This window comes from Sabethes cyaneus, chromosome 3 (assembly GCF_943734655.1).
Source record: "Sabethes cyaneus chromosome 3, idSabCyanKW18_F2, whole genome shotgun sequence".
Taxonomy (NCBI): Eukaryota; Metazoa; Arthropoda; class Insecta; order Diptera; family Culicidae; genus Sabethes; species Sabethes cyaneus.
Genome location: NC_071355.1, coordinates 30,873,563 through 30,899,143, shown reverse-complemented (window position 1 = coordinate 30,899,143; position 25,581 = coordinate 30,873,563). Strand labels below are relative to the sequence as shown.

Genomic DNA, 25,581 nt, shown 5'->3' with positions numbered 1-25,581 from the left:
AAAAGTGGGGACTTAAACCGAGGATGATTCACTGGATCTATTCGGCAATTGTAAGACCCAGACTAACATATGCTTCGCTATTGTGGTGGCCTAAAACTACACAAATAACAGCTCAAAAAATGCTTGGAAAGCTACAACGTATGGCGTGCTCTTCAATAACTGGAGCAATGACCAGCACACCTTCCAAAGCTCTAGATGCTCTTTTATATCAATATTTAGTGAACGGGACATAACACTAATAGTTCTTACAAACGGATAGTTTACCTTTTAAACCGACCGGTTTCGGGAAATATGTTTCCCATCAACGGGGTGATGTCCAACTGATTATCTTGAAGAGGTGGAGCATTTACAACCTTAACTTAGTCAAAGTGAAGAGCGGCGATGTTATTGGAGCATCGTCCTCATTCATTAGCGGTTGCTCAGCTGTAGATATTTGCATACAGCTACAGCTGAGCAACCGCTAATGAATGAGGACGATGCTCCAATAACATCGCCGCTCTTCACTTTGACTAAGTTAAGGTTGTAAATGCTCCACCTCTTCAAGATAATCAGTTGGACATCACCCCGTTGATGGGAAACATATTTCCCGAAACCGGTCGGTTTAAAAGGTAAACTATCCGTTTGTAAGAACTATTAGTGTTATGTCCCGTTCACTAAATATTGAGTTATCGGTTCTTACGTTGGCATAAAAATAGTTTTTGTAGCTCTTTTATATCTTCTACCGTTGCACCAATTCGTACAACTTGAAGCAGAAAAAGGTGCTCTTAGGCTTAGGCGTGTTAAACATTTTCAAGATGGGGATCCCAATGGACACCTACGAATCCTCAGAGATTTTTAACTGAACACCCTGGTAATCATGAACGAAGACTGGATGGAAACTAGGACAAACTTCGATATACCCTTCAAAGCAATCGAAACCGATCGCAGATTATGGGAAGAAGGTGATCCTAAGACTCGTCCGGGATCACTCCTGTTTTACACCGATAGTCCTAAAATTGGCAAATCTAGAGGAGCTGGAGTTACTGAACCAGGAATCGACATATCAATTCCAATGGGACAGTGGCCCACAGTCTTCCAAGCAGAAATACATACCATATCAACTTGTACAAACATTTGCTTGACTAGGAAATACAGACATGCCAATATCTGTATTTTCTCCGATAGTCAAGCAGCTCTAAATGCTTTAAAGGCATACACATGCCAGTCAAAGCTGGTTTGGGAGTGCATCCTCTCCCTAAGACAATTGGCTTTAACTAACAATGTTAATTTATACTGGGCACCCGGTCATGCCGGTATAGAAAAAAATGAAAAGGCCGATCTCTTAGCGAGAATTAGTTCTTCAACTGAATTCGTTGGGTCTGAGCCATTCTGCGGGATGTCTACAGCCTGCGTAAAAGCTGAGCTCAAAGTCTGGGAATCATCAACGATTGATGCCAACTGGAGAGCTGTTCCAACATTACGACAATCAAAGCGTTTCATTACGCCATGCAAAAGCATCACACGCAGCTTAATCAGTTTGAATAAAGTGGATCTGAGTACGCTGACCGGTCTTTTAACCGGACACTGTCCGAGCAGATATCACCTTAAAAATACAGGTAAGCTGACAGATGATATATGTCGATTCTGTAATTTTGAGATCGAGACCTCAGAACATATACTGTGACAATGCAGCGCTCTAATTCAACGAAGACTGCGTATTCTCGGAGAGGGCGTTCTAACGCCTAGCGAGATATGGTCTGCTGAAACAAAAAAGGTACTGAAATTCATTAAGGAAGTCATACCTTCTTGCAAATTCATAGGGCGACCAACACTCTGACTCATAGTGATGGAACGAACTGATTATGCAAACAGCAACTCGGAGTATACCACAATAGATCTTACTAATGGTCGCAGTGGTCCAGGCTCCCATAAAAAAAAGGCGATGGGTGGTGATTTATATTATTTTCGAATTTCATTCCGGATTCCCAGAGAAGTTGTATAAAAAAGCGGGTTGTCATGGCATCTGCAAGCAATTCCCATAATTTGCTAACAGCCGCAAAATTCTTGAAATCTCCGATTGTGCAACTGGCGATTGCGGTATGTTCATGGATCCGAAACGAAAGCGGAATCGTGACCTTTTCTCAAAGTTGTTCCTATTAATGCAATCTGTGTCTTAAATACGAAATGATGAAATAATGCTTGAATCTCATCTCGCTTCCATATCTTATATTCATCATGACCTGTTTTCAAAAAAAGACTGGAGGTACATTCTCGGTGATTGTCACGGCAGATTATCAGATTGTTTCAAACTCTTGGACTGACCAGTAAACCATCTTTCACTGCACCCAAATCACTCGATTGCCGCTTTAGCTCTCGATGTCTTTAATCTAGAAATTTTAATTTGATCTTTGATCTCAAAACTAGTAGACTATCCTGTTTCATTTTAGAAACAAAAACGATAATATTTGACTACACCATGACGTGCCACAGTCTCTATCTAGAGTGACACAAGTTCGTGACCTTAAAGTTATCTTGAAAGTCTGCGTTGTATTTAGAAAAACGCAAGAAAACTCGGCGTCATAAAATGATTTTCAGTTCGATATTCGACCGAATAAATCATAGATTTTTGTAGATATTTTAAAGAAATGGTAATTGTTATGTATGTTACTGACATTAGTAGAATCGTTTCCCCAGCTCTTACACTTAACTTACTATAAAACATCTAAAGAAGCAAAGAAAAAGCATACCGTGGACAAACAGGAGACTGATTGGGCAAAGTCGATAGTCGAAAACACTTCGGACATCGTACAAAACCATAGAGCAATACCATCAGCAGTTATTAACCACACCCGGAGCGACTGTACTTACCGCATTGTTGTTACTGGCCTCGGTGTCGCCCGGATCGTTGCTAATGTGGAACCGTCGCTGAAAGGCGGCGGCCATCTCGTTAATGCCGTGCTGCGGCAGTACCGCCGTCGGTCGTTCCCACTGCGTGGTGCGGGCAATGTGATTCACGTAGTAGGTTCGTCCGATCGCATCCTGTCGCTCCTCCCAGCCGGCTGGCAGTGCACTTTCCACGTTGACGACCGCAGCCTGAGCCGCTCGAAGCTGTTCCGAATTGAAGTTCAACTCAGTTTCACCGATCAATGCATACACAGGTATTTAATAACTTACACTAGGTGTGGGCGTTTGCAGTACGGCAGCACTCCAAGAGTCCGGACCCGCACTTTCTGGATCACGCATGACTGCGTGGTAGATATCTAACGAACCTCGTATTTTGGATCGCAGCATACTAGAGATTTTCTTGGGTCGAAGCGGATAGTTTTTTACGCCAATCGTTCGACCTTCCTGTTCCCGGGGCAGATTGATGAGAGTTAGCTCAACCATTCCCAAGAAACCATCACGGGTCAGTCGATTTTCATCATACACCTGAAACACCAGTTTGTGTTCGTTGGGCTTAACCCTAAGAGTAAACTCTTCGTTCCACACAGGATTGAGCGTCTAAGAATAGTTAATTGACACTATTAGCTGAAAGAAAACGCAACTAGGACAAACGTTACTTACTTTTTTCTTTGTCTTCGTGACCATGGAATCGATGTTCGCATCCCCCACGATCGTATTGATGTCTATTTTCACGTACGGATCACTGTTTCCAAAGATGTCCTTCTTGGTTAGGGAATGAGCGGCCACCACCTTTATTCGCACCATGCAGGTATCCTCGTCATTCTGTGGAATTCGAAACAAAAAAATATCGATTTTTCTTACAAATTTACTCTTTGATTGTAGAACACACTCTTATCAGCTAGACACTTTTAATCTCATGGTCAAAATTTACCGAAACCATTGTAAGTCCACGAGCTTCGTAAAGTTTTCCACCGGCAAATACAACTAGCAGAAGATTATTACTAAATAATTTAAAAATTGGCTAAATTTTTTCACATCTCACAATCACTCGATTACGCTAACCAGCACCATTCAGTGATCCCCGTTGAGTATCAGCCGATAAAATGCTGTACTTACAAGCTGCGAGCAACTGCGACGTTTATCACTGAATGATGAATGATAAGCACGGCTGTTGCTGATGATAACGCGCTGTCTGATGATGGATACTACCATGCGCTCGGGACGCAACCGTCTCCGCAACGTAAAATTTGTTGAGCAAGATTCAACAATCTCAGCGGTTTCCAACTTATCTAGTGACTCGTCAGAATAGTATGGCTCGTTCTGCTATTTGTTATTTTATTTTATCAAATCTCTTATAGCCTGAGTCATCTTTTTATGTAGGATAACGTTGTGCATATTACTAACGGTGGGGTAACATTCTGAAATCTGGACGTACTAGTCAATACCAAATACTGTTAGCTTGTGGGTGGTAAAAATTGTTAGTCAGACGCTCGCTGCTGCTGAAGCCCGACAAATTACCTGAACCTGATTCCCAATTCTGCTTCTCAGTTCGACCGTTCGGTTTCACTTTGCTCTTTACAATCATTCAACAATACATTTCTCAATCAGTCTTAGCTTCGTTGGAAACCATAGTGACGCCATTGTCATTGTACTATTATTGTTTGATGAAATTTGAATTGCTGGATTTTGGATTGTAATAGACTAGCACGTCGAGTTGGACTAGCCTGAAAAGCTGGTCGAACGAGGTGCAAAATTCTTGTCTAGAATAAGTTTCACCGTCCATTCCCAAGTAAAATTTTTAAAGCCGCTTGGTCAAAATATACCTAAAGCCAGCTATAAAACCATAATAAAACATTTTTAAGCGAGGCATATGCTAATATTTTTTTTACCCTCAAACAAAAATTCATCAAAGCAAAGTGTGAGTTGCAGATAGAAAGTTTTTATCAGTCGGTTTTCATGTCACAGGTAGCAACTAAAACGATCTTGCTTGCGATTGATTAATTGGACATTTTTATTTTGTTAAAACAAGTAGTTTACAAAAACTGCAAAATTTCGATGGTGCATTGACTTTATCCACCTATCATACCATCTTGCAGGATAAAATTTCATGCGCATATGCTGCACAACAAAGGAAACTGCTGAAAATTTATTATTTATTCTATCTGATAGTTTATTATGGTCACTATAAATCAAATCAATCAGAATGATCTGACAGTAAAATTTTGAATTTCCTGCTCACGAATATATCTCGCCTGCTTTTGAATAGGTCCTAACTGAGAGATTGTCTTCATGTCTCCTCTCTTATTCTTTATCATGGCTGCATAAAAGCATTTCAATCCAATTTTTCTTTACGGTTAGCTAGCTTATGACGCCAGCTACCATTTCATGGGAAAAAGATGCGTTCAAATGCATTTGTATCGTTATGTGTGGTAAGCGTAAGAGAGGAGACTCGAAAAGAATTCCTCGTTTGCATTTAGGACCTTTTCAAAAATCAGGCCAGATATACTATCAAGTTAGCAACTCTTTTTGAAACGGTAGTTCTATTACAATTGACGAAGGGACGGTAGAAAAAAGAAATTTTAAAGTGAAGAAGAAAGACCGGAAAGATGAGGGGGGGGGGGTTATTAGTAGCTACGCTTAACAATGGACATGGGTCGAACCAAGCTATAATCTGAGACTGTAACCGGATTCGAACCACAACACCCACCAGGGCATGTGGCTCGCTGGTACTAATGTACCTTTAAACTATAGAGGCGCTGGACAAAAGGAGACGGCACAACCCCCTTATTAAGCGCGCGATGTATCTTCAAACTTCACCATCTGGTGGGTTGGGTTATTTATATTTGTGACTCTTCCTCGATCTATTGTAATCGAACCACCGAGTTGAGAAGTTTTAATCTCACTCGTTTTTACTCACAGGACGACGAAACTGTACAGGCACTTGCGAGTTACAAGGCACTGCCCGTGAGACGTGGCGTCGTTCGTCCGGTAGCGTGTTAGCCGTGATTCTTAACGCAGATCTTCGGGTTGAAGGCTCCGTGTCTATGGGATAGACCAACCTCGTGTTAATAAAACTGGCTGACTGATTTAGCTTTTGATCACGACAAGCTGTATGCTTCGTAGAAAAAAGTAAAAAGCTAAAATTATGACGCTGACAGTGAAACAGCGAAAAGCGAAAAACTTTATAACCTTACAACCTGATAAAAACTTTGTGGTTGGTCGGAAAGAAGGCACTGCCAGAGTCACCACTTTCAAGTAAGCAGAGCGGAACGGGTGGATAAAGGACCATTTTATTGCGATCATGCAGGACGTGATTATTCCGGTGACGCCATGATGTAAACGAATGAACTCATCCTGAAAACAAATAGCAAGAACTAAAATTTTGAAAAAAATTACCCACAACATTTACAACATAGCGAAATGGTAGCGCTTATTAAAGTTCATTATCCTTGTGAATATTATGTGTGAAGGTGTTATGTACCTTTTTTTTTCTTTATACTACTTTGCAATACCAATATCAATATCACTCACAGAGCCAGAGGGTTCGTAAACTAGTCATAGTTTCATAGTTTGTCCCTGAATGAGATGCCTTATTACGCTCCTCGAGCCAGTACCACATTTATTACCTATCCACAAAGTTATTGCGGAAACTCCTACGGATCGCATCGCGATCACTCTTTAAAATGCGGTGATTTGGAGACTCCAAAAAACTTGTTACCGGCGGTCACGAAAAACCGGTTGCTGGCGCTGCGTATTCCGGCAATCTGAGGGCACCCGAGTTAGCACAGCGGCGGAACTTTCCAACAACTCTGCGCTTTTTCTGGTGCTCCAGTCCATTACAACTTCGAATCCTGGCCTGGTATAAACTTCTGCAGAGGACGAAACATGGTTTACAAAATACTTACAATTCCGTGATTCAACAAGACTGGTGTCATGGAAGCCTTCAATCCTCTAAATACCACTGACGCAGTTTGCACCTTTACTTCTTCAACTATCGACTTTTCGCTGTTTGATCTCAGGCTGGCCGATTCTGGCCTATTGTTGATTTCAGCCAAACGCTGGCTTTACCGCCTAGTGACCCTGGGGTGTACTGTAGTTAGTATCGTAAAGGCCCCCGACCTCTAGCTAGCGACCAGCAGCTAGCTGGTGCACTGAACGGGGTTTCCAAAAGTCCAAAATCATTGTTAGGCAAAAGTAACATCTCCAATCACAGCCCCACTATCGATTCACACTTCGATTTCCACTCGACGACCAGCAGCCGAACAACCTCAAATAAGTCCATCACACGTTTATGGCATGATCGTGTTCTCGACTACCTTGTCTAGACTGTCGTACGTGCTCTAGGCAGATCTTTGGGCCTAGTTGAAGACAGCACTTGAAAAAAATTAGGCAGATTTAAATAAATTAAGCGAAACTTCGGTACCTTGGGCACCTGTAGGTATAAAATAGACCCTACAGTAGTTATTGCCTCCCAATTGGCTTCGAGGTATGACGCTGGCCTAATAAGCCAGTCGTCGTATGTTCGAATCTCGACTGGGAGAGGCTGTTAGAGTCAATAAGATCCTAGCAACTGTCCCTGCAATTGTCTTGCACTCTAACAGCTGGCTGCGAAGTCTGTCGTATAAAAACAGAAGGTCAAGTTTCGATAACGGAATGTAGCACCTAGGCTTTGCTTTCCTTTGCTTTACAGTAGTTCACAGCCTCTTATACAGTAACTCCCATCCATACCTCCTCGTGATAATAGCCGGGGTACGAGCAACCTTAGCGGAGATCGGGTAACCAACCCCGATGGAAACTAAGGTCGTATACTAACCGGGAAGGAGGAATAGTGAGTCTCGGCACTATAAGATGGCAGCCCCATCGCGAGGCTCGGTAGTGTTGCCCCAGTACGGCTACACACCTAAATAAACTTAAACTAACAACTTTCAAGCATATTCGGAGCGGAATATTCGGCATCGACTTAGGCGACGGAATAGGACGACGAATGGAGACTCGGGACTTGGAACTGCAGATCGCTAAATTTCGCAGGTTGCGAGCGGGTGCTGATTGAACAGCTGGAACCCCGCAAACTCGGCATCGTAGCTCTGCAGGAAATCTGTCGCAAAGGAGAGAAGGTATGGAAGATCCGTGGCGGAAAGGCCCAGTTTTACCAGAGCGGTGGCGCTACCAACGAACTGGGAACGGGCTTTGTAGTGCTGGGCGGAATGCAGGATCGCGTGATAGATTGGAAGGCGATCGACGAGAGAATGTGTGTATTGAGGATAAAGGGCCGTTTCTTCAATTAGAGCATCATTAACGTGCACTGCCCGCACGAAGGTAGACCCGACGATGAGAAAAAGCGTTCTACGCGAGACTGGAGGCAACGTACGACAGCTGCTCGTCACGGGACATCAAGATCGTCATCGGGGATATGAACGCCCAGGTCGGTAGGGAAGAAATGTATAGACCGGTGGTAGGACCCCATAGCCTGCACACCGACACAAACGATAACGGCCAACGATGTATAAACTTCGCAGCTTTCCGAGGCCTGGTGATCCGAAGCACCTTTTTCCCACGCAAGGATATCCACAAAGCCACCTGGAGATCACCTGACCAACATACAATGAACCAAATTAACCACGTTCTCATAGAGGGCCGGTTCTTCTCTAACATCACGAACGTACGCTCCCGTTGGGGTGCGGATATTGATTCTGACCACTACCTAGTAGCAGTACATGTGCGCTCAAAGCTGTCCACCGTATACCGGACACGTCAAAGCCGCCCTCCTCGGCTGAACATCAGGCAGCTAGATAACCCACAAGCTGCCGAGAACTACGCGCGAGTACTGAATGAGGCACTGCCTTCTTCCGAGGAGTTAGGTGCTCCAAACCTCGAAGACGGTTGGGGCAGAATACGCTCGGCCATCGGAGAGGCCGCTACCGCGGCACTAGATATTGAGCCTCGAAGTACACAAAATGATTGGTTTGATGGGGAATGCCAACAAGCGGTGGAAGAGAAAAAAAATGCTTGGAAAAATTATCTAAGTATTGCCACTAGAGAGAACCTGGCCAAGTACCGACGAGCTAGGAACCAGTTGACCACGATCCAGAGGAGAAAAAAGCGCCAAAAGGAGGACAGAGATCGTGAAGAATTAGAGCAACTATTCCGAGCTAATGACACGCGCAAGTTTTATGAGAAGGTGAACCAAACTCGGAAGGGCTACACACCGGAACCTGGCATGTGTAGGGACGAGGGAGGGAATCTAATTACAAACGAGCGCGAGGTGGTCGACAGGTGGAAGCAGGGACCGAAACGGTTACACTTTTTCTATTACATTTACCAGCATGCAATGCCATGTCATACTCTTAACCAATACCATCGCTCTGTACTGTTTCTGTACCGGTAGTGCCTATCTTATAAGTGTCGAGACTAGTCAGAATATGTACATGATAATAAGCAAACATTTTCATACGTTAGCCGACCATTCACGCAAAATGTCGTGTAGAAATGACATGCATTAGCCGCTTTATACTTACAGTTATAGTTGAAATAGTATAGAGAAGTAATTGAGAATAAGATGTATTGGGAACCTTCTTATGTAAAACCGTGTTGTTTGGGGGAAAGCTGTATGTTTGGCTTACGGACGCAAAGCAGCAAAAGAGAATACAAAAAAGTATCTCCAAGACTGGTGACACTTTTTCCCGCATATCGAAGAGTGTCTGACATGTCGAACAAAAAATGTTTTCGGTGTTCGTGCATTTCTTTCCGGTGCTTGTGTACTAGTAACATGTCGCAAGACTGGTAGCAAGATAAAATGGTAAAAGTCTTCAAATTTTTATCACCAACCAGTACATTTAACGTCCCTGGGTGGAAGCAGTTCTTCGATGAACACCTCAATGGCGAAGTCGCAGAAGGAGGCGGAACGGAAATTAACCTAGGAGCGCCCATGGAAGATAGGGATGTCCTAGCACCTGATCTCCAAGAAGTCAAACGAGAAATCAGGCTGCTGATGACCAATAAAGCCGCTGGGAAGGACCGCCTACCGGCAGAGCTTTATAAACATGGCGGAGAAACGCTAGCAAAGGCTCCACACTGTGTTATTTCGAGGATTTGAAAGGAGGAAAAGCTACCAGAGGAATGGATGGAAGGAGTGGTTTGTCCCATCTACAAAAAGGGTGATCGGCTAGACTGCTGCAACTATCGTGGTATTACGCTGGTAAACGCCGCCTACAAGGTACTCTCCCAGATCCTGTTACGCCGGCTGTCACCGATGGCACATGGTTTCGTAGGGAATTATCAGGCGGGTTTCATGGGGGCTCGCGCAACTACGGACCAAATTTTTACTATCCGACAGATCTTGCAGAAATGTCGGGAGTACAACGTGCCCACGCATCACATCTTTATTGATTTCAAAGCAGCATACGATACAGTCGATCGAGACAAGCTATGGCAGATAATGCACGAACACGGTTTTCCGGACAAACTGACGCGACTGATCAGAGCTACATTGGATCGAGTGATGTGTTTCGTACGCATCTCTGGGACACTCTCGAGTCCCTTCGAGACGCGACGAGGGTTGAGACAAGGTGACGGTTTATCCTGCATGCTGTTCAACATCGCTCTTGAGGGGGTGATCCGACGAGCGGGTATCGAAACGAGAGGCACGATTTTTACCAAGAGTAGCCAACTTCTAGGCTTTGCAGATGACTTCGATATCATTGCCAGGAACTTTGCGACGACGGAGGCAATCTACGCCAGACTGAAAGCGGAGTCTAGGAGAATCGGGCTAAAAATAAATGCGTCGAAGACCAAATACATGAAAGGAAGAGGCTCAAAGGAAACAAACGCGCGCCTCCCACGGACGGTAACCGTTGATGGCGACGAACTAGAAGTGGTAGAGGAGTTCGTGTATTTGGGATCGCTGGTGACCGCGGACAACAACACTAGTGAGGAGATCCAGCGGCGCTTCCAAGCGGGAAATCGGGCCTACTTTGCCCGTCGTAAAACGCTACGATCAGGAAGCATACGCCGCCGCACGAAGCTAACAATGTACAAAACCATTATTAGACCGGTAGTTCTTTATGGACTTGAAGGCGTGACGCTGCTTACGGAGGACATACGCGCCCTTGCCGTGTTGAGCGGAAAGTGCTGCGGACGATATTTGGCGGAGTACAAACTGAAAGCGGAGAGTGGCGGAGGCGTATGAATCACGAGCTACAGGCTCTGCTTGGGGAGACTCCCATCGTACATCTAGCGAAAGTTAGCAGGCTACGGTGGGCCGGACACGTCGTAAGGATGCCAGACGACAGTGCGACGAATATAGTCCTCTTCAACAACCCCACCGGCACCAGGAACAGGGGGGCCCAACGTGCACGATGGCTCGACCAGGTCGAAAACGATTTGCGGCTTCTGAGACGACTAGGAAATTGGCGACGAGTGGCCCAAGACCGAGTTGAATGGAGACGAGTGCTTGAAACAGCACGAGCCACCCCGGCTCTATGCTGCTGAAGAAGACGAGCAACTTTGATGAAGATCGGATAACCAACCCCGGAGGAAGCCAAGGTTGTATGGTGACAGAGGGTTGATGCCGCAGGCCTTGGCAAACTAACATCATAATAATTATGTAATGAATGAGGAAAAAATAACGAACTGGAACAAACGGAACAGACCCATAGAACTAAAGAAGAAACCAGGAGGAGGGGAGGAGGTATACATATCGGTGTTTGGAGGGTTCAGCGCACAGCCGTTGACCAACGAAACGGATCTAAGCCTTATAGATTTTGTAGCCTCCAAGAATATAGGTCATCCAGGATCGACTCCCTCGCAAGTACACCTGGAGATTTCTAAATTAGACAAAAACACAGATCGATCAAGTTTCGATCTGCTGTTGGCACATCTCAAACATCATTGACGTCGGATTCTATCGAAGCGCCAATGTCAACTCAGACAACTGCCGGTACAGTGGACCCCCGTTCGTTTGAACGACTGCTCATGCATACTAACGGGGTTAGTTTTTAATATGAACAACTAGCAACCCTAAAAATGCTGAAACTTGCATGAACTGGCCGCCCTGCTCTTTGTTATTGTTTTGGTGGTTTCATTCAGGGGGCTGATATGACGTCACATTTTCGTTGCTCACATGAAAAAGGCGGCAAACGCATAGCGATTTCACAAAACGAATTTATCTAACCATTTTCACAGTTTCATGTATTTCACATTAATTGTCTGCCTGAAATTGGCTATGTGATGCTAAAACCTTGACTAAAATCGAACTAAAACTAACAAAATTTAACAATTTATTCATCCGACTCGGTTGTCAGCTTGAGCCCATCTATGAAGCTGTCAGCTTGGGCCCGCTCTATGTTGGCTACGTTTTTTTTGTATAGGTTGGTATTGGAAGTGTCATTCCCGTGGTTTCATTTAATTCGCAGCTGCAAACAGCAAATATTTCATTCCCCGGTTGGATTTCTATCATAATCGTTGGAAAAACGGAATGTGAATCAGATTAAACACGCTAGGTCAGTACAAACGAATCATATTTATGTGCATTGTCTGCATAAGCAAATGAACTCATGCTGAGAATGACATTTGAACTATTTTTAATGTGCACGTCGTGCAAACGGGGGTCCACGGTATTATGGTTAAGATATGCCCAAAACACTCCGTTGTGAACAACATTAGACACCAACCTCGGTTAAAACTCGCACGTCTACGCACTACGCACATTCACTCGAAGCTGTACTGTTTAAATACTATCAAAACAGTACAGTAGCAACCCGCTAATCCGACAAATTCATGGCCGGATTAACGAATTTTGACTCGATAATCCGGCAGTCAAACTGACGTCAGTGGGGTTTTGAAAGATCGTGTTGTTTATATCAAAACGAAAACAACTCCAGCAGTTTCCGAAAAAAATTGTCGTAAATACGCAATTAATTTGTGTTGTACTAAGTAATGCTCAATTTATTCTATTAAATACTTTTAAATTCTTGTTTAGCTTAGAAATAAGTGCAAAAACGCTAACGTTTCTCAACAGAGGGATGAAAAATGGAGCCCCTGGCGAAATTGAACGCAGTCATAAGGAGCACCACTTACCATTTTCATTTAGTTGGAATGAGTAACATCTTGACTCAAATGAAGGCCCCAAATGGAGGCAGTGTTCGGTTGAAAAAAGCTAAGAACAATGCTTTTTAATTCGGAATTTTTCGGATTACCGAGATTCGGACTATCGAGTCGTCAGATTATTGGGTGTTGGATTAGCGGAGGGATACCACAGAGAACAGACTACCAGGTAATTGACAAAAAGTGTGTAAAAGGTTTTTATGTAATCTACGAGTAATCCTTCAATAGAGCACCCCTCGAGCAGTAAGTGGCAAACTAAATCTTGATGTCGCTGCCATCGCTGCTATGTAACTCCAGCACAAAGAAATATTGATAAAGGTATAAGGATGTTTTTGATGCGTTTGGCAAACTATTTCTGGAGGGCGCTACCGACAGATTTTACACACAAAAAATCGATTACTTCCTTCGAGTCTGTTAATCTGTTCTCTGTGGGGATACTGTACGTGGCACGGAATCAACGGAACGACTGGTATGGAATGGTGTAATGGTATAACGATCAATACATGAGGGGGATCTGCGCGAGTGGCAAATATGCGCAGTGCTACACGCCGAAAAGACACAAACAGGAGTAAACCATTGCTCTTTCAAAGCTGCATGTGATACCATCGACCGAAAACATTTATGGAAAGTCATGTCAACTGACAACCGATTCATATCATTTCCTCGTCCCTTTCAAATATCCAGTAGGTTGTGAATCCAGAGTGCCTAAGTAACAATTTGAGTTTTATTGCACTCTTGTTGCGGTGTTTATGACCAATTTTGGTCACCAGAACCGTCGTAAGTGTGTAATAAAACCAGCATTGTTACTTCAGGCAGCATAGCAACGTATCAAACAGTTTGAATTTTTCCACTGTCGTAAAAATTCTGAAAGGAATAATGGAGAGCAGTAAGGTGTTCATTGTGAACCTAAACAATTTCAGTTATACAATTTGGAAGCTTAGGGCGGAGATGTTATTGGCCAGGAAGGACCTGTGGGAGTACATCGAGGACGAAACTCCAGACCCGTTAACGGAAACTTGGAAAACCGGAGACCGAAAGGCAAGGTTTCTTGTGGAAGATCAGCAGCCTTTGCTGATTTGAAACACAAAGAACGCCAAAGAAAACTGGAAAAATCTCAAAAAAAATAATGAAAAACCATCTTTTTGCTCCAAGCTTGAACTGCTGCAACGAATTTGCAACAAATCGTTTAACAACGGAACCGAGACGACATGCAGAATCATCTTTTCGAGCTGGAAGAGCTGTCGTGCGCTGGATTGGACTTGGGTGAACAGTTGATGGTTGCCCTCGTTCTTAGGACCCGGCCCGATTCATTTGATACGTTGACGACGGCAGTGGAGAGCCGGTCCGATGATAAGCTGATCGAGTCTGCTTTGACAAGCGAGTGGTCGTGGGTTCGAATCTTAGTAGAATCAAGCCATTCGATGTTAAGTGACTTTAGCATGGGTTTATTCACAGGCCCCTCCATTTACCCTTCCTTCATGCTGAATTCTATATTTACCCTCTGACGCCTCTTGACGGTGCAAATGTCCCTCCTATAGTTAAGTGTACTGGTCAGAGGCACGAATGAGTCCTCGCTAGGGACGGTTATAATATGGGATAGTACTGGCAGCGAGGAATAAGTGGGTAAAGTAGATCAAGCTTTCAAGGAAGGATAAACCCCAATACACACAAGCACGCATAAAATTTAATAAGCATATCGCTCATTCAATAGCGATTATAGCAAAAAGAAATGTATCACAATAGGTCAGCTATACTGGTCGCAGTGATGAGTTCACACATGAAAAAAACTGACCCTGGACACTGTAGCTGGTAAAGAATAAGCTGTTAGATGAAATGGCAAAGAGACGAAATCCAGGATCACCATGTGCGGTAATGAAAGCAGCAGTTCCGAAAAACAAGAAAAACAATAACATGCTATTTCAGCAAGAAGTGCAAGTAGCATGTGAAGAAAGCTGACGATGATAAGTAAAAATATCCAAAAGCGAAAACCAAAATATTACGTTTGCTTTGATGGTGAGTGGATGCTGAATGGATCGTGAATTTGGGTGCATTCGCTCACATGTGCCATGATCGCGAATTCTTCGAGAAAGTCCAGGAAAGCACCGTGAAAACCGTCACTTTGGTCGACGGAAAAATCGCGACGGAAAAAGGTGCTGGCGCTGGAAAAATTTCGTGTTACCATGGAGACGGCAAAACTTGTTTGTTGCAAGCCTGGAACAGAACCTGTTGTCAGTTCTCGTGAAATTCGCGAAAAAGAGCTGCTGTGACGTTCGATGATGAAGGATGCCGAATTCCCATCGGAGGCTGTTGCCATAAAACGAGTGGCCTTAACAAGGGGAAAAACGACCAGTGAAATATCGATGGCAGTAGACACGCCCCACGACGTGGCATAGAACATGTAGACATGGTGATCCTGCAGCTCTAGGTGAGATTGGTTAATTAGTCAATTTATATCGAGAGTAGATATATGGTTAGACTTTAGTCAACTGCCAACCGATTCATATAATTTCCTCATTCGTACCGAATATCCTTAACATCCAACAATAAAAGTTTGTCTGTTATCAATGAACTTAAAAAAATGTACCAATTTCGTAAACCGTGATACATAGCAGACGGATTCGTCGCTATCCATTTATTTGTTACGCACGGTGGCACGTGACCAATCGGTAATCAAAATAGTTTGTTTTATATAATTTCCATATGGTTCAATTCCGGAGGAAAACAATAGCGTTTCCGCTTGCTCGAACGATTAATGAATTCACGTTCGGCAAATTATGCCACAGACCAAAACCTTGGTCTGTTTCAATGCAATCGAAACAGGCAATTCAATGTTATCTTTTTGAGCATTTTATTACGTTAGCAAAACTTTCAACATGATAAGATTTGATGTTGGATTGTGGGACGAATCAAAACAATTATCGGTTCAACATCTCCAGCAAAACTATACTATTAGATTATGCATGATAAGCAACTTAATTATTATAATATCGTACGCTACCATTCAGATAGTCACAGTGGTCCGAACGGTGCAAAGCAATCTCGTTCCGGTCTTTTGGTTATGTGTAAATTGATCGCATCGCCACTAGCGTGACTCGAGATATGAACTGCGGGGGTCGGAAACTATCGAAGAGTATTGGTCGTAAAATGGACCAATTGGGCACGCCTCTGAACATCTCATTACATCTAGCCGAGTCCAAATTTTCCACTGGAGCGCTTTAGATGATGCATTTGAAACTAAAAAAAAACACAAATAAACACGTCCGTGCGACTGTCTGCCTGGTAGCCGGTGTGAACTCGTATATGCCTAGGCCTACGACTTATGTCCGCGGGAAAAGCGAGCGATAGAAAGAGAGAGAGAGACTGCGCGATAGTAGTGCCGTTGGGTTGCGGAAGCGACCGTGAAAACAAAGCAATTTTGAACGCGTCAGCAAAGCCGTCGTAATAGAAAATCTGAATTTCAGTGTGATTGCGAGTGTTCTTTACTAACTTTGTTAAAACTAATATTTTGATAGTTGTAAGATTATTGTAACACGTAACAAGCATTCTCAAGAACGAAGAACTTCACAAGTAGATAAATAAACAAAATATAATCGAATATGATCGGTCAATAGACGTTCATCCAAAGATCTTCTACACTATTGCTGGCTCGAGACGCGAGACTTCGAAGAATTAATCTTAGTAGAAGCTGCAATAAGTACACCACCTCCTCTCCTTTCCCTGGGAGATTACAGTTAATGCAGTTAATTTCGTCTTTCAGACTTATCACTACTATATCGCACTTCACGCACGAATGTTGGTTCGAAACCCTCTCACATTCCGGTAGTGTAATGAAAAGATTGTCATCAATAACAGTAGAATGCCCATTTATGTTTGAATTTACTATTTTTCAACTATTATTTCCACAGAGACATAAACCGATCCTCTGTAATCGGCTGTGGTTAAGCTAGCATTTGGGATTTTTTTAAACTACATTTAGTCAAGGAAACATAAGCATCTACAGCTTCATGAAATAAGATTCGAAAAAAACTTTCCGTTTAGACACTGTTTATTTTTGCCCAATAAAATAACCCATTTGCACTATCTGCTGCATATATTAATGCTGCTTTTGGTCGACTTTGTCATTTTTTCTACAGAATAACCGCGAGCTTATCTTATCAGCGATTGTGCTGGAATAGCGCAATTCACGCCATCGCATCCCAAAACGACGGATAGCGTTATCTGTAGCGCAATACACGGACCGCCCGGTGGGAAGCCAGCCTGCCAGCCACCGCACCGGTTTCATCTGCTTGCAAGCTCCCGTCGCAAACAAAGATAAATGCTGCCATGTTCATGAAAGATGTGAAACGTCGTGGACTTACTTTTAGCTCTAGACTGCCGTGACCTTGTGGGATAGGCTGGCACGTACGTATTATAGTGATGCTCGATTTACTTACAGCGCTAAACAGGGAACCTCTTGGAGTCGAAGAAGCCAATGCTAGCGAACTGCCGTGGCTGGAATTGCCTACCGATTGTGCTCTTCGTCGGGGGGGTCGTTGCGGCATCGAACCCGGTGATGCGGATGCACTTCCGCTGGGCGTTAGAAGCGATGTATTGAACGGGCTGAACTGCGATCTCATTGCTGTGAGCACCGTATGTTATCCCCCACCGAAAAACAATTGCTACATAGGACGGGTCACCAGTGCACACACAATTATCGTATCACTTTATCGAATTTTCTGTATCACCCGATTGCACAATGTGTCGGTTTTACACTCCACCCTAATCCGAGCAAGTTTGTTTTGCGTGGCACAAATGGGGTTGCCTTCACAAGGTCAAGAAATTGCTACACTCAAACCCCACCTAGGAACTGCTACACTATCGACAGTAAATCCACTAAACTGAGCACAACGATCACGGGAGAAAATTTAGAAATTCTGTAATTTTCTAATTTACTGGCAGTCACAGGAATTTCACTTCTACTAAGCTGCTGTCTTATTCTGCGAGTGCAATGCAATATGCATTATTCGACGTACTCGAGCTCGACAAGACAAAAGAAAAACGATTGCGACTGCAATGACAATGACAGTGACAGTGACGCATGACAACTATAATGACAACCAGACAACACTGACAAATGAGTGACAGTGCAGCCAGTAAGAGATGTAAGCTCTGCAAGCAAATTGCAAAAGTTTGCGACCCTTTAATATCTATTTTCTCCAAATAACAATTTCAGGCAGAACAAATTATTTTATTTAACCTTTGCCAGAATGACGGTTTTGTTATTAGAAATGAAAAGCATTACTCAGCTCTTAAACATCTAAACCTGGTGGTTTCGGTGATTTCAACGAGGTTTTGGCTGCAATAAAGCTTAGCAGAGGCTCTTCTGCGCTTCTAAATAGCTGGTTTGCGTAATGCATCAGAGATCTTCAGAGAAGCATTCGGCTGGAATCCGCAATGACAGTGTAGAAGAGGCAGACCCAAAGGCTCATGGCGACGCAGCGTAGCCAGGTAAAAGCCATAGCGGGTAACCGTCAGCAGTGGAGATCACTGATTTCATCCCTTTATTCTGTCGGACCCGCGGACATGGACACCAACGGGGTAACAAACTGACAGCTCCCATATATAAAAAACGTATTGTGGTGCGCTGTATAGTGCATCAATGTGCGATCACAGCGCACCACGTGCGACGTAGTTGCGACACACAGAACAAGAACAAAACCGAATGTCGCACGTCGATTATTACGGTTTTCAACTGCAACAACAATACAGCAAAGTTTCGTTAATTGGTGGTTCGTTAATTGGGCGGTTCGTTAATTGAGCGTTCGCTAATTGGGCTATGTGACAACTTGAATGTCAAAATTGTATGGAATTTTCGAGTTTAGAATTTTCTAACAACTGTCAGTCGGCCCAATTAGCGAATCAGCTGGAGTGCAGTCGTGGCCCAATTAACGAATTCAGGCTGTATCAGGTTTCCTTTTCGATTTTTTATGTCTTGTATATACTATACCGTCCTTAGGGGAAAGGGCTTACGAGATTTCGGACATCCAGTCATAAAAACCTAAAACAAATAAAAAAATCCAGCAAATTCAGTTAGCATTATTCTGCAGCTTGATATGAAGATGTCAATAGGGTGATAAAGACTGATAAATAAATGTGCGGTGTTCGATAAAACGCTTCTGCCCCGACAAACTTCGTATTGCCACAAATTAACCTCGGAAATTAATCTCGGATGATCTTTGTCACAATCTCGAGTTTTGCAAGTTTCTGAGGAGTTCAACCTTAGATGATACGTAACTGCCAATTGAACGTAACTATGAAAGCATCCCAGGTAACCAATAAGCATCACCATTGCTATTCAAATGTAGGCCAATAAGCATTTAAGTCGCCTTAAATGCTACTTAAATGCTATTTTGGCAAAATATACAGCTACTTTACTGATAACCTTCTTATAGTGCTGACAATGCTAGTTTAGAGCTAATTACCGACACGAAGAATCTGAATACAATTTTGGATGCCAATTTACAACACCTATGCAGTCAAAAAGCTAATACCGTGGACCCCCGTTCGTTTGACCATTTTTAATCTGAACACTTTTTAATTTGAACCCCGTTGGTTTGCACGACGTGCAAATTAAAAATGGTTCAAACGTCATTCTCAACATGACATCATTTGTTTATACAGACAATGCACATAAACACGAATTGTTTGTACTGACCTAGCGTGTTTAATCGGTTTCACATGTCGTTTTCCTAACGATTAAGATAGAAATCCGATCTGAAAATGCAATATTCGCACTTGCAACTGCCAACTAAAACAAACCACCAAAACAATAACAAAGAGCAGGGCGGCCAGTTCACACAGGTTTCAGTATATTTCGGGTTACCAATTGTTCAAATTAAAAAGTAACCCCGTTAGTTTGCATGAGGAATCGTTCAAACGAACGGGGGTCCACTGTATACAACAACGTGCAGTATAAAATGCCAGATACGCTGATTTGCTGCTTATGTTAATGCTTATTAGTTACCAGGAATGGGTAGTCATTGCCTCATTCCATAGCCAGAAAGCGGATACTAATATTCGCCATGGTTGTACAACATTTCGCCGAATATCATTTTGCGAAAAACCTTAAGCGGAAAGCATTGTGCTTTGCAGCTGCAGCTGCAGCTGCAGCAGTTGTCACTCTTTCTCTTTCTCACTCACAGCATTCGCATTGTCGCACTTTTTGTGCCAGTCGCACTTTTAGACTGCGGTGTCCAGTAAGGTGCAAAATGCGGGATACCATTTCACGGAAAACTTTTTTGTGGAAAGTACCATTTCGCGATCCTCCTTACTCGCTGTCGCTCATTCCATGAAACCCAGGTAAACCTAGAAAAACAAATAAACCTAGACAGTGGCGATTTCTGCGGAGAGTTGCCTCCCCCCAGTGGGCGGCGCTTCCGACGGTGGGTCGCCTGCAACACTCGCGGCCGTCTCGTCCTGAATGATCTAGAGTTACTATAGATAGTTTTTGTGGTCTTGTTATTGACTAATGTTTTATGGAAGAGTCTCGAATTTCTCGAGTTCGATTAGTTTTTGAGTTTTGCAAAGATTTCTGTTTTATTTGTATGAGAGGGTGAGAGGTCTCTAACTATCATAAAATAAATTCAAGACTCAAAAATCTCCTACATGCTAAATTTGGTTCCATTTGCTTGATTAGTACTCAAATTATAAGGAAATTTGCATTTCATTTGGACGGGAGCCCCCCTCCTAAACAGGGGAGGGGTCTTAATTCATCATAGAAAAAATTTCTGCACCCTAAAAGCCCCACATGCCAAATTTGGTTCCATTTGCTTGATTAGTACTCAAGTTATAAGAAAATTTGTATTTCATTTGTATGGAAGCCCCCCCTCTTAATAGGGGAAGGGGTCGTAATTCACCGTAGAAAAAATTTCTGCTTTTTAAAACTCCCACATGCCAAATTTGGTTCCACTTGCTTGATTAGTACTCGAGTTATGAGGAAATTTGTTTTTCATTTGTACAGGAGCCCCCCCTGTTAAGGTGGGGAGGGGTCCTAATTCACCATAGAAAATATTCTTGCCCTCGAAAACCTTTACATGCCAAATTTGGTTTCATTTGCTTGATTAGTTCTCGAGTTATGAGGAAATTTGTATTTCATTTGTAAGGAAGCTCCCCCTCTTAAAGGTGAGAGGAATAATAATTCCCCTTCTAAAGAGGAGAGGAGTCTCAATTTACCATAGAATAAATTCTTGCCACCAAAAACACCAACATGCCAAATTTTGTTCTATTTCCTTGATTAGTTCTCGAGTTATGCAGAAATTTGTGTTTCATTTGTATGGAAGCCCCCCCTTTTGGGGGGAGGGGTCTCTAACCATCACTAAAACCTTTCCTGGCCCCATAAACCTCTACATGCAAATTTTCACGCCGATTGGTTCAGCAGTTTTTGATTCTATAAGGTACATCCCGACAGACAGACAGACAGACAGAAATCCATTTTATAAGATTCGGCAATGGACGTCCGCCCTACTTAGTGGGAGTGCGGGAGTTAAGCTGATGAAGATGAAAATGGACGATGGAGGCCGCCGAAAAATACCGGACGTCCTTTGCGAACGACGCCCAAACTCTATTATTGAGTTTTGGTACCGCAAATCTGGCATCTCTGGATTCCCCCACCCACCAGCCCACCACAACCAAAGCCCTCGCACAAACCAACCAAGCGTCATCATCATCATCAATCATCATCCATCTCGAGCTCGATCGAGAAGAGTACGTGTTCTCGTTCTGTTTGTTTTTCCGTTCGGTTCGGTTGTTTCGGTGGCAATTCGGCAAGGAACCGGCAGATTATCTATTTTCTCAGCGAAATATATCCTCGATATGAAGTTTTTAACGGTGCAAATCCTTTCAATCGTTATTCTTGCTACGATCTATCCGAGTCAAGCAAATGGTGGTGAAGGAAAGTTAAAAATTGGCGTCAAAAAACGCGTCGAAAACTGTGCGATCCGTACCAAGAAAGGTGATCTGGTGCACATGCACTACACGGTTAGTAAATATCAAATCAAAGAGCGATTGCATTTGGCTGACGCTTGTTTGTATAACGAACCATTGCTGGCATTTTTTCAGGGAACCCTAGAAGATGGCACGGAGTTTGACAGTAGCATACCTCGCGGTGAGCCGCTTACCTTTACCCTTGGTATGGGTCAGGTAATCAAAGGCTGGGACCAGGGACTGCTGAACATGTGCGAAGGTGAAAAACGAAAACTAGTCATTCCTCCGGAGCTGGGCTACGGTGCGCGCGGTGCCGGAGAGAAGATTCCTCCTAATGCTGTGCTAGTCTTTGAAGTGGAATTAGTAAAAATCGAGCGTAAGACAGAACTGTAACTCGGTAAGTAAGCGATGCTGGCATGCTAGCGTTTGTCGATTTATTGAAATAAAAGCTTTATTTCGAATTTCGCCATATGAACGTTCGTTGGGGGCTGTTTGAAGTGAACACTGTTTTTTTTTTCTGACAGAACCGATGTAGTTAGGACAGGACGCGGAAGTACTTCCTAATACTTTTTAATTGCTTTCCGGATTAATGCCAGCCGCTGTTTATGTGCTTCGGTAACCGTTGCTCGTTTGTAAGGTCGTAGTTCATCGGTTCCGAAGCCTGGAATCCACATGTTCCAATTGCGTTCTACAAAAAAGAAATCTTTCATTAAAAACAGCAAATGAAGCTATAGCATTGTGTTTCTCACCGAGATGTAACTGAACGTCACGAACTTCTACCTTGGAGACTTTCCTGTGCTTAGCTAGCAGACAGGCAGAATTAACGGTGTTCTCGACAAAGTCGTCGGCTATTTGCAGCAACAATTCCTCTACTTCCTCATCCAGCTGTTCTGTAGGATCGATTTCCCGAACTAGTTCTTGCAGCCGTGGTTTGGTTAGGATCTGAAGCATGTAAAATCAATTAAAACTGGATTTAGTTATGTCGCTGGTTTTAATTAGATATATGTACCTGTGTGGCGGTGTCGTTGCTTCCACTGGAGCTTGAAGATGCTACCGCTGCAAGATTTGATTTTTGTCCACTGCTGGAGCTTGCGCCTCCACCGAGGGCTGCCGCTCCGGATGCTGCCGAGGCGAGTGGACTGGCTTGGGATGGCGAGGCCATATTTTGGTCGGTATCAGCGTTCTGCTGGTAATCGATATTATTGGCTATTACGGACATTTTTAATGTTTCTAGTATAGGAGAGGTGTTTTTTGTTATGCGTGTAGTCTAAGAAGCGAGAAGAGTAATGGAAAACTCAAAAGACTAGACATAAAACGAGGAAAAGTGTGCAGTTGAACTGTCGCAGCCTCTCCGCTCGGAAGAAACTAGTGACCAGATCGGATGGCACTCCCGGAAAGAGGAAAATCTGAAAAAAGAGCGAATAGAAAGCTCCGCTAAGCTACTTCCGAATAGGCACCAACTACAAGTCAATACCACCAAGAGTGAACAAAACTCAAATTTATGTATTTAGATGGACAGACACCAAGTCGCGAAATGCAGTGCAGAATATATTGATTCTAAAACCTCTGTTTGTTAAAGGTCGCGTCTCAAACGGTCACTGAATTCTCTGTTAACTGCTCACAGCAAACAACCCCGACTGAATCGAGCTCTTCTTTTCTTTACACTTTTCACTTTTGTTAGGTATAGTAGGCGACGTTTGTTTTGTTGTATCTGTCAACTGTCACTGTCAGTCATCCTTGTGATTGTCATTATTGAAGTTCGTACTGGGTTGCCAATAGGCTTTACTTAAAATTCAAAATCATAACCCAAAATCATAACTCAAAAATTTCAATTCCTGCGAATATCGCAGCTATGGTGCAAAATCTAACGTCTATGTACATACATATATGTAAAGCCGTTTAAGAAAACTCTGGCATATTTTTATTGTGCTTTGCAGCTGTACCTGGATTAATCCAGATTATTTTCTCTAATGCCAATGTATATGACAAAACAAAACAGCAACATTGCAGTTGTCACTCTTTCTCTTTCTTACTCACAGCATTTGCATTGTCGCACTTTTTGTGCCAGTCGCACTTTTAGACTGCGGTGTCCAGTAAGGTGCAAAATGCGGGATAATTACTTTGAGAAAGATTTATTTTGGGGATTTTGACGCGCAATTGAAATTTTGATGGTAAAATTAATTTTTATTTAGCATACTGGCAACCGTGTGTAAGCAGGTGACAGACGATCGGGTAGGTCATGACAGTGCTGTAGTCAGGATTTTGCTTTGTATTAAGGTGGGGAGGAGGCAGATACAGTGGACCCCCGTTCGTTTGAACGATTCCTCATGCAAACTAACGGGGTTACTTTTTAATTTGAACAATTGGTAACCCGAAATATACTGAAACCTGTGTGAACTGGCCGCCCTGCTCTTTGTTATTGTTTTGGTGGTTTGTTTTAGTTGGCAGTTGCAAGTGCGAATATTGCATTTTCAGATCGGATTTCTATCTTAATCGTTAGGAAAACGACATGTGAAACCGATTAAACACGCTAGGTCAGTACAAACAATTCGTGTTTATGTGCATTGTCTGTATAAACAAATGATGTCATGTTGAGAATGACGTTTGAACCATTTTTAATTTGCACGTCGTGCAAACCAACGGGGTTCAAATTAAAAAGTGTTCAGATTAAAAATGGTCAAACGAACGGGGGTCCACGGTATTTGTTTTGCTTTCTTTCGAGGACGGCGATAATGGTTGGTCCATCGCGCCGAGACAGACGTTACCCACAAAACCGATTGCTTAGGAACAGTATTTGATATAAGCATTTGTTTGCAGGATATTCATTTTTAATATGCTTTGAACGTAGGACTACGTCTTCACAATTACAACATAATATGTAACAAATTGCTGAATATTTGCAAAATGTCAAGCATTATCGAATTGTGCCTGCATTCATAGTTCCTATACGTGAACCACGTGGCCCCCTGGCTTAGACCTTCGTGATGTTTTTGGTACTTCGAGGTACGATAAAATTACCCAGTCGTCTCCCTCGTCTCCTCTTTCCATGACAGTGTGCCTTGATCGTGACATTACTGCCTTGTCTGCATTCTCGACTACGATGCTACGCGATGTCTTTTACCCTCATGAAAGTGCTCATATGTGAGTGTGGTTCAAAATCCGGCTTTGTCCGGCAGAACAAAGGGATGAAATCAGAGATCTCCACTGTTGACGGTTACTCGCCAGGACAGGTTCTCGTCTACAGCTTGAGTGTCGTTGGCTAAACTGCTTCACCATGAGCCTCTGGGTCTGCTTCTTCTACGCTGTCCTTGCGGATTCCAATCGAGTACAGTGGACCCCCGTTCGTTTGAACGATTCCTCATGCAAACTAACGGGGTTACTTTTTAATTTGAACAACTGGTAACCCGAAATATGCTGAAACCTGTGTGAACTGGCCGCCCTGCTCTTTGTTATTGTTTTGGTGGTTTGTTTTAGTTGGCAGTTGCAAGTGCGAATATTGCATTTTCCGATCGGATTTCTATCTTAATCGTTAGGAAAACGAAATGTGAAACCGAATAAACACGCTAGGTCAGTACAAACAAATCGTGTTTATGTGCATTGTCTGCCTAAACAAATGATGTCATGTTGAGAATGACA

General features: G+C 43.2%; 3 protein-coding genes across 9 annotated transcripts in view; 1 reads left to right on the top strand and 2 right to left on the bottom strand.

Annotated features, from left to right (window-relative positions):
• The window catches only part of LOC128741325 (E3 ubiquitin-protein ligase Nedd-4-like), a 42,429-nt gene extending 24,442 nt beyond the window's left edge, over positions 1 to 17,987 (bottom strand). For both annotated transcript variants that reach the window (XM_053837062.1, XM_053837063.1), the window contains exons 1-4: positions 17,418 to 17,987; positions 3,544 to 3,705; positions 3,154 to 3,480; positions 2,848 to 3,087 (exon numbers count right to left, since the gene is read on the bottom strand). In XM_053837062.1, coding sequence (XP_053693037.1) covers positions 2,848 to 3,087; positions 3,154 to 3,480; positions 3,544 to 3,705; positions 17,418 to 17,600 — 912 coding nt within the window. In that variant the 5' untranslated portion in view covers positions 17,601 to 17,987. The remainder of the gene's footprint in view (positions 1 to 2,847; positions 3,088 to 3,153; positions 3,481 to 3,543; positions 3,706 to 17,417) is intronic.
• A 3,734-nt stretch (positions 17,988 to 21,721) lies between these two features.
• LOC128741274 (peptidyl-prolyl cis-trans isomerase FKBP2) lies at positions 21,722 to 22,592 on the top strand. Of its 2 annotated transcripts, XM_053836966.1 has the most exons (3): positions 21,722 to 21,999; positions 22,081 to 22,342; positions 22,470 to 22,592. In XM_053836966.1, the coding sequence occupies exons 1-2, from the start codon at positions 21,835 to 21,837 to the stop codon at positions 22,336 to 22,338; spliced, it is 423 nt and encodes a 140-aa protein (XP_053692941.1). In that variant the 5' UTR covers positions 21,722 to 21,834; the 3' UTR covers positions 22,339 to 22,342; positions 22,470 to 22,592. The 2 variants fall into 2 exon arrangements, with proteins under 2 accessions (XP_053692941.1, XP_053692940.1); XM_053836965.1 differs by lacking the exon at positions 22,470 to 22,592 and having other exon boundaries at positions 22,081 to 22,416.
• On the bottom strand, positions 22,345 to 23,618 carry LOC128741273 (transcription initiation factor TFIID subunit 12). 5 transcript variants are annotated; one of them, XM_053836963.1, is made up of 4 exons: positions 23,510 to 23,618; positions 22,955 to 23,131; positions 22,695 to 22,887; positions 22,345 to 22,633 (listed from the first exon to the last, which is right to left on the bottom strand). In XM_053836963.1, exons 2-4 carry the CDS (start codon positions 23,105 to 23,107, stop codon positions 22,506 to 22,508), a joined length of 474 nt encoding a protein of 157 aa, XP_053692938.1. In that variant the 5' UTR covers positions 23,108 to 23,131; positions 23,510 to 23,618; the 3' UTR covers positions 22,345 to 22,505. The 5 variants fall into 5 exon arrangements, with proteins under 5 accessions (XP_053692938.1, XP_053692939.1, XP_053692937.1 ...); XM_053836964.1 differs by having other exon boundaries at positions 22,955 to 23,128; positions 23,510 to 23,601; XM_053836962.1 differs by having other exon boundaries at positions 22,955 to 23,351; positions 23,410 to 23,598.
• Positions 23,619 to 25,581: the final 1,963 nt, after the last annotated feature.